The sequence below is a fragment of the Priapulus caudatus genome, unplaced genomic scaffold (genome assembly GCF_000485595.1).
Source record: "Priapulus caudatus unplaced genomic scaffold, Priapulus_caudatus-5.0.1 Scaffold413, whole genome shotgun sequence".
Classification (NCBI taxonomy): Eukaryota; Metazoa; Priapulida; class Priapulimorpha; order Priapulimorphida; family Priapulidae; genus Priapulus; species Priapulus caudatus.
The window spans coordinates 280,409-288,654 of record NW_014577474.1 but is presented as its reverse complement, the minus strand read 5'-3'; the positions used below and the strand labels follow the sequence as shown (position 1 = coordinate 288,654).

Here is an 8,246-nt window from a genome sequence, read left to right as displayed (position 1 = left end):
CCTCCCACTATTGCTCCCATTCAATTGTTTTTTATTTGATATTCCTTTTTCTGTCGGCCTTCCTTAATCCCTTTTCTCCTCTCCTTCCGTGGATGGCGTACCCGCCCTCGACGATCTGCGTAGCGTATTAGTATATTACTGTCGTACTAGGTTTGATCCACCAGTCGCGGAGCGATTTTCGGGATCAAACTTTTCGCGCCGCTGATGCACAAAATATGAACATATACTGGCTATATACGGTCGCTTTCACAGTCAAATGGACAAATTTGTACATTATAACAAACCCCTGATAAAAGCAATAGTTGGGGTCGATTGCAGTTGGGTTTAATCGTTGGTATGCCAAAGCCTTTTTGATGCATTCGTAATGCTAATTGTATATATATATAAAATTAATATTCACCTCAAAGAGTAATAATAGGAAGATTATCGTTACCTCCTATTATTTATATGTCTCCTAATTGTAATTATTTATTAATGTTCCTTTATTATGTACTCTGATATTATGATTATTACCACTCCACACACACTATCCACAATACACACACGTACACACACACACCACACACACACATACACACACACACACACACACCACACACCACACACACCACACACACACCACACGCACACACATCACAAACACACGACCATACACACACACACACACACACAACCAAAACGCACGCACGCACCACGCACACAACTATATAGATTACTGAGAAAGTAGAATCCACACGCCACTACCATGTGTAGATAGAAACACAAATTGAAATAAGTAGCGTAGAGCTTTAGAGACGTACTCCTTCCTCCATGACCGAAAGTTTGCGTCGCTGATCTAGAATTTAAAACACCCTCTCTACCTATTATCTTGACATCTGTCTTGTACTATTATACTACTATAGTATATACTACTATATATATATATCCTTATATATATATATGTCTATCCGTGCAATCAGGGCTTTTATTTGTCAATCTCGTACCACATGTATGCAAAATGCCATATGGAAAGTACAGTGATAGTCTGTATGCAAGGTATTCTAGTTACTATAAAATTTATTAGTTGCCTTTAAAGTATCCGAGACCCGCCACAGGATACTCCACACAAACTTGTATAATATATCCCACTACAGTATTAATAATTTCACATTATTAATTTTAACCGATATTTGTCTACGTATAAAACCATTTCATTTAAAAAAATGAAAATCCTCCGCAGAAACATTATTGTCAAAATATTATAAAAAATATTCGCTCGATAAATACTGAAGATACTTGTATATAGTAAATAAAAGTTAACAGTCAAGAGCCCTCTAAACTAAAAATACGTTGTATCGTCTATCTATCATGCAAGATGAAAAGATAAAATGTCAATAAAGATTTCATCTCCAGCACCGATCACCTCACATAATGTCTACAGTTAACATCATTTGTCTGTTCACCATATTAGCGATTAATGGACAAGGCACATTACAGCTGTAATATATATATATATATATAAACAGGATTATTCACTCCTGATAGAATTCTCATACTTAAAAAATTGCTGCAAGCTTGCTGCCAGATGTGATAAAGACTACGACGAGTATTATTACCATGAGTATGTTATATATGTATATTCTATCTCCGTTGCCTACCTACATATAATTGTGATTAATCAAATAATTATACTACTTTTATCACAAGTACCTATATTTGCCATCTCTAAAACTAACACGTAACACGTCTGGCTAAAAATGCTTTTGATCTTAATCTATCTTTCAACAATCATGCCGTTTTCTTCTGCACTGACATTTCTGGCAAATCGTGGGCTGAAATTCTGTGAGAAGCATTGTCAGATCATGCGAATGGACTAAAAACATTTGTGCACGTGAGTATAAGATTTGAGTATTCTGCTGCGTAAATATTTAAGTTTTACGAACGTGTATTCTTAAACAAATCTCATTTGTAATAACAGCCATTCATGCCATAATTTCCATTTCAATGCCGAGCGTAAAACAGCACGTCTGTGATATGCTAGTAACAGGCAAATAGTACAATTTACGAGTTCCTTTTGTAGAAGTTTACAAACGTGAATGTTTGCTTGTTCATTCAATACACTGCAGATTTATCCCTACATGTCCTGGCCCCACGGGATTGCTGGTCTATACACCGGTGAGTAGAGGCTGCCGCCATGTTGGGGTTCGACTGGACCCCATGTTGGCACCCAGCCCCCTCTTCGGTACCTAAAACACAGACGCACTGTTATCAAGACAGTTGTGCGTAGGGGAGTCTGACAATGGCGGATCCAGGATGTTGAAATAGAGGGCGCAACCGTGTAGCCAAGAATTCATTTTAGGGAGTGCTGATTTTGTGATAGCGCCGGTGTGCTGCCGAATAGGGGGGGGGGGCCTTGGATCCACCACTGAGCCAGACCAAAACATGTCTAAACAATAACACCAATAAGTTAGTTCGCAGCCGATCTAACGCTGACTAAATGTCACACGAGGTAGTGCAACAATGTGCGCGCTTTCTAAAAAGCTAAATTATATTTTATTAATTAAATAAATAAATTAAATAAATTAACATTAAATGTTTCTTTCCTTTTTGGATATCGAAAAAAAGCGGCGCCCACTCACGCCGAATATAAAATTCTCGCGATATTAACGGGTTGATAGTAGTTTTAGAAACGAACGCATTTCGACGCAGCAGTCACGAACGTTGCCGTCACTCACCGCTCGAGTTCGTCCTGAGTGTCGAAGATGCAAACTTTGAACGGACTTCCGGGAACGTCGACGCCGGACCACTTCACGTGAACAAAGTACTCGCCGGGCTCCGTCGGGTCGTACTTGCACAGAATCGTCCGATCCTTCTGGCTCTCTCTCTGCATCTCAACCCTGAACGCACCTATAGAAATGAAGCAACAGAAAGGTTTACTACTACTTCTACTATTTACTCAATAATTAATTAATTAATCGCCGATGGATCGGACCCAATTAAGCCCGAGATGGCTGTGAGACTAAATGTCTTTGCTGTGCTTATTTGTGTAAGAAAATTCATTCGTTTCTTGGCGCTAGCTAATTACACGCTCATCTAGGATGGTAGGAACGGTAATAGTAAGATTTATGAGGCCAGCACTTTTAATATAATGCGAGATAAGTACGCTATATAACGAGTTGTTAGAATCCATGTTCAATTTGTCATGTACTATCTAAATATCGACTTGTACGTCAATTGCTCCATCAATCGATTCATCTATCCCATAAATCTCTGTAACCGCAACTTTTCATTCAATAAATATTCATCACATATGTTCTTATCACATATTATCACACGGAATATTACATATTTATTTTACAATATTACTACATCACGATTATATTACATTATCGTATTTTATCGCAACAACGATTACAATCGCGAGCGAGAAATCCACGTTTGCGATTCTATTCCTGGGGACAATTGCTGCCGCTGCTGCTGCCACCTACCCTTGCCACTGCTGCTGCTGCCACCTACCCTTGCCACTGCTGCTGCTGCCACCTACCCTTGCGGCTGCTGCTGCTGTCGCATGAACGCACGTATGCATACTTTCACACACGCACACATATATGTATACATCCCCTATCCCTCTCTCTCGAAAGCCAAGCCTTTCCCTAAGATACGGACAGGAACTACTCACTGTGTATTGCTGGTCTAAATGATAAGCATTCATGGAGTAAATGGAGGAAAAAGATATCTTGTTCCAATCCCAGCCTCACGACTCAGCACACTGGCACCAATTATCCCTCCTCTATCTGAAAACAGATACCTTCAAAGTGACAGAACATGTATAGAGTTGGTTGAAATTGGTGAAAAACGTTTGGTTCTGCCAACCAGATAACGTCTTACATTTGATCACTGTATTTGATACAAACACGTTTATATAGATTTTTGCTTGTGCTGTAGTATCTAAAAAAACAAGTCTTCTCCATCTTCCTTGGGTCACTAGCAGCTATTTAGTTGGAGAAAGATGCGGGTGTTATTTACCTTCTTTGATGCACAGATTATCTAGCAGAGCAGCACTCCTTTAGCTATGTTTGTTCTTCCCTCCAATTAGGTCAATGCTGTGTTCAGTCACTTGCCCATCTCCATTACATTAGACATCTTCACCGTAACCCTGGCATGAGAGGCTAAACAGGTGCTATGCCTTGCCCAAGGACACCCTGTAGCTAAGGGTGGCAGAGGAAGCTTATCTCCTCACTAGTGACTTATGAAAGTCACTCCCTTATGTTATGTTATGGGCACAAGGTGGGACTCCAAACTCCAGACTTTTCAGCCTGAAGTCCTGAGCACCAATCACTTAGCCACTGCTCTTCCCAGGTGGCTCTTGCACGGCGATGACACTGTCTCCATAAGTAGTTGGTGTTGGTGGTAGTGGAGTTGGTGGTGGTGGAGTTGGTGGTAGTGAAGTTGATGATGAAATTAGCAGCTCATCACTGGATGCTTTGCTATTAGTCTTTGTTGATGGATCTCAGATGGAGGAAAGCATACATTCAATGGTTGGTAAAACTTATAGCTTGGGTGGAAGAGGAAGCTCACCTTCTCACTATGGACTTATGAAAGTCTTTCCTCTTCCATAGGATATATACATGTTTCGTATATCTCTGCATATATATCATGGAATCAGGCATCAACTTGGTTGTGTAGTCTTCGTCTGAGGGCCAGCAAGGTTGATGTGACAGTGAGTCATGAGGTTGCATGCAACTGGTATTAGAACCGAGCAATACTCTTCATTCTTCCCGACTGGTGATGAAATTCTGCCCATTGAGGTTCCCACTCGAGAGACAATGTTCCGGATTGGTGACATTTCAAGCCATGTAGTGAGTCGATAGATAGATCTGCCGCCATATGATGTAAGCTGGACAATGGTGTACATCGTCTTCTGAGATATGTGGACGCTATAGCAGTTTCCACCTGATCATTTGATATCAGAGTCAGACAAGCCCACTTGAGATTCCCATGGCTGACATATAAAGACATCTAAACAGTAAATGCAAATAGCCCAAATTATTAAGATAAGTATATGGGAAATTCCCAAAAAATGTTCACTCAAGTAAAAACATTAATTGCTTAGTTTCTTATAGATTCAGGGTGCGAAATTAATGGGAGTCCGGAGTCAAATACTCCCAGATTTACTGTCGGACTCCCTGATTTGACATATGCAGGAGTCCGCGTGACTCCCTAAAAATTCTGCTATACTAACTAGTTCGTTCCAGAGCACGGCCTCGCAAAATGTTTCAGTATTAAAATGCCCAAAGAAAATTTGGCAGACGTGCAACCTCATGAACCTTCAAAATAAGCACATGCGTTATTGTTAATATCTTTAGTTTTGAACTTTAGACTGCGGACTCCCTCATTTTGCTGCGAACTCTCACTTTTTGAGGGCAGGGAGTCTGTTGGACTCCCTTGTTCACAAGTTATTTTTTACCCCTGTAGATTGCTTTTAAATTAAGTCTAAATGTTCATATTTTAGGTCATACTAACTTCATCATAACACAGATGCTGAGGCTCACTGAAAAAACTTTTTTTTTAAATTGAGGTACACGTCTTTGACATGCTATTTTAGGAATATAAATTAGCCAATGTAGTAGTATAGTACCATATCTGAGGTTAGTAAGTACTTCAGAAAATTCACTTGAATTGCATGTCATATGAATCAGACTCCTGTTTTCTTACTATATATACATGAAAGCATAATTCCTTCAGAAGGAAGTATGATAGCTTGAACAAAGTAAACAAACTGTCATGTCTGTTACGCAGAAAGTGTCATGACGGTTACACACCATTTTTTAAAGAAAGATGGTTGCCTAAATACAATTACGGTTGTGTTCATGGTCTAGAGCAGGGGTGGGCAAACTGCGGCCCTCTACGAGGTTCTGTGCGGCCCGCGGAAACCTGCAGCAAATAAAAAAAAAAAAAAAAAATAATAATAATAAAGCAAAATAAAATAAAAACAATTTTTTGTGTGAAAGTCAACATGTTTGTGCTTGAACCGAGGCTGACTTTTTCAGTGTCATACAGATTAGTATCCGTTATGATATAGCCGAAACATTTTCAAACCCCGAGGCACAAAATGTGAATTTACGCCTATAATACACGCGCACGCGTGTGTGCGACCATACCCGCGTGTGCGCGTCCGTTAGCGCGTGTATATGTGTTTGTGTCTGTAAAAACGCGTATTATATCATATTTTGTGCTTTGGGGGTGAAAAGGTTGAGGCTGAAAACCAGCCATTTGCCTGGCTAACTTTTCAACGTGCAACTGATGCCGTGGGCGATACTATGCGCGAGAGGGGGAGGGAAATACTGAGGGGGAAGGGAGTGAGAGGGGAGGAGGAAGGAAAAAAGGAGAGAAAGGAGGGAGGGAGGAATGCAGATGGAGATGTGCACACGCACGTAGCTTTACTGTAGGCACATACACTGACATATTTCATTGCGGACACGACATTTCCTCTCCCTCTTTCTTTTCTTTCTAGTTCTTAGTTACCTCTCTAGCCGTTTTACTCTCTCATTCTTTTTCTCGCCTTCTCGGGCGCTGAAAAACGGCTGCAAACGGCCATAGAAGAGGGAAACGGAACAAGAGAGGACGGTGAGAGAAAGGAAGAAGGAAAGCAAGCAAGAGATAGATAGAAAAAAGAGAGAATGAGAGAGAGAGTAAGTGAGAGAGCGAATGAAAGCGGAAGACGGAGAGAGAGAGAGAGAGAGAGAGAGAGAGAGAGAGAGAGAGAGACAGGGAGAAAGGGGAGAGATGGAGAGGGCGAGCAAGTGCGCATGCGAGCGACAGAAAACAAACAAGAGAGAGAGAGAGAAGGGGGGGGGGAGAAAGAGAAAGGGTGAAACGGGAAAGAGAGAGGGTTCATAAATTCAATTGTTTAAATTCATGTGGACATGCATATCACTTCTACCTCTCCGTCTCCCTCTCCCGCCCCCTCTCACTCTCTTCCCCTCCCTACCACATTGTAGTGAAGCGATAGTCCTCGCTGTCTATTATTCGTGCTTACCTCAGGGTACCTAGTGCCCGTACCAAGCAGAACCTGGTGGTACACTATATCGACACAAGCCCAAGGGCGGATTAAGGCTCACTGGTGCCCTAAGCACTGACCAATCTTGGTGCCCCCCTCCTTTCCACACTGACCCAGTCCATTTTAGTTGTTGACCTGTCTGACCAGATATACAATGCAGGTTGCAGCAGTGCACAAATTTATGTAGGATTTCAAGGAGAGTGGTGATAAACAGGCGGGGGGTATGGGGGTCCTCCCCCAGAATTTTTTTAAAATGTAGATCGCAGGAGATGGTATTTGAGGCAATTTTGAGCGTACATGCATGTACACCTTCATTCTGACTACGAGTCAATCTATTTTTTTACACGTTTTAGCTGTGAGAAAGACCTCTCTGTTGTGCAGTTGGTAACCATTAATGTTAAAAATATTCTTAAGGCAATTTCAACATTTGGAAAGGCACTCTCTAGTTTGTCTTCTGTAATTGTGTTGTAAAGTTCCATGTGAGTGAAAGATGTTTTCTTGGTTGTTTTAAACTTATGAAGAACATATGAATGGAACTGCTCAAGCTCTGTAGACAAAGTGTTGTTCATGTCGTCTGGATAAGCATCAATGAGTGTCTGACAAGTCTTTGAGTACCTTTCACTTTCTGATAATTGGGAATTAGCACCTTGTTGGGTGGCATTAGGGGCCCCTTGTATTGTATTGTATTGTTGGGGGCCCCTTGTGGTACACCTGGGAAGTACAAATCTTTATTCGTTTTTTTTCTTTTCACATTTTTCCCAACTTTGTGGTGCCCCCTTTGGCTCTGGTGCCCTAAGCACGTGCTTAGTCTGCTTAATGGTTAATCCGGCACCGCACAAGCCTCATTACAACATCTCTCAATCTATCTCGTTCGTTCGTTCTTTCTTTTTTTCTTTCTTTCTCTTCTCTTCTCCTCTCTCTTCCCGTTCCCTCTTATTCCCTTTTCGTCTTCATTCTCTCTCCTTTCCACCACCACTTTTTGATCCCCCATCTTCCTTATTCTTTATTTCCATCTTCGCATCTTCCCTTTTTGTTTCTCTCTCTCTCTTCCTAGTTTCCTTATTTCTGCTAAAACTCTTCACCCATGTGTGCGTGTGTGTGAGTGAGCGAACGAGAGAGAGAGAGAGAGAGAGAGAGAGAGAGAGAGAGAGAGAGAGAGAGAGAGAGAGAGAGAGCGAGAGAGAGCGACCGAGAGAGAAAGAGAGAG

The 8,246-nt window shown here is 41.4% G+C and overlaps 1 protein-coding gene across 1 annotated transcript in view; it reads right to left on the bottom strand.

Annotated features, from left to right (window-relative positions):
• Positions 1-1,038: 1,038 nt before the first annotated feature.
• The window catches only part of LOC106810146 (filamin-B-like), a 33,419-nt gene continuing 26,211 nt past the window's right edge, over positions 1,039-8,246 (bottom strand). The window contains exons 17-18 of the mRNA XM_014813426.1: positions 2,715-2,886; positions 1,039-2,225 (exon numbers count right to left, since the gene is read on the bottom strand). Coding sequence (XP_014668912.1) covers positions 2,114-2,225; positions 2,715-2,886 — 284 coding nt within the window. The 3' untranslated portion in view covers positions 1,039-2,113. The remainder of the gene's footprint in view (positions 2,226-2,714; positions 2,887-8,246) is intronic.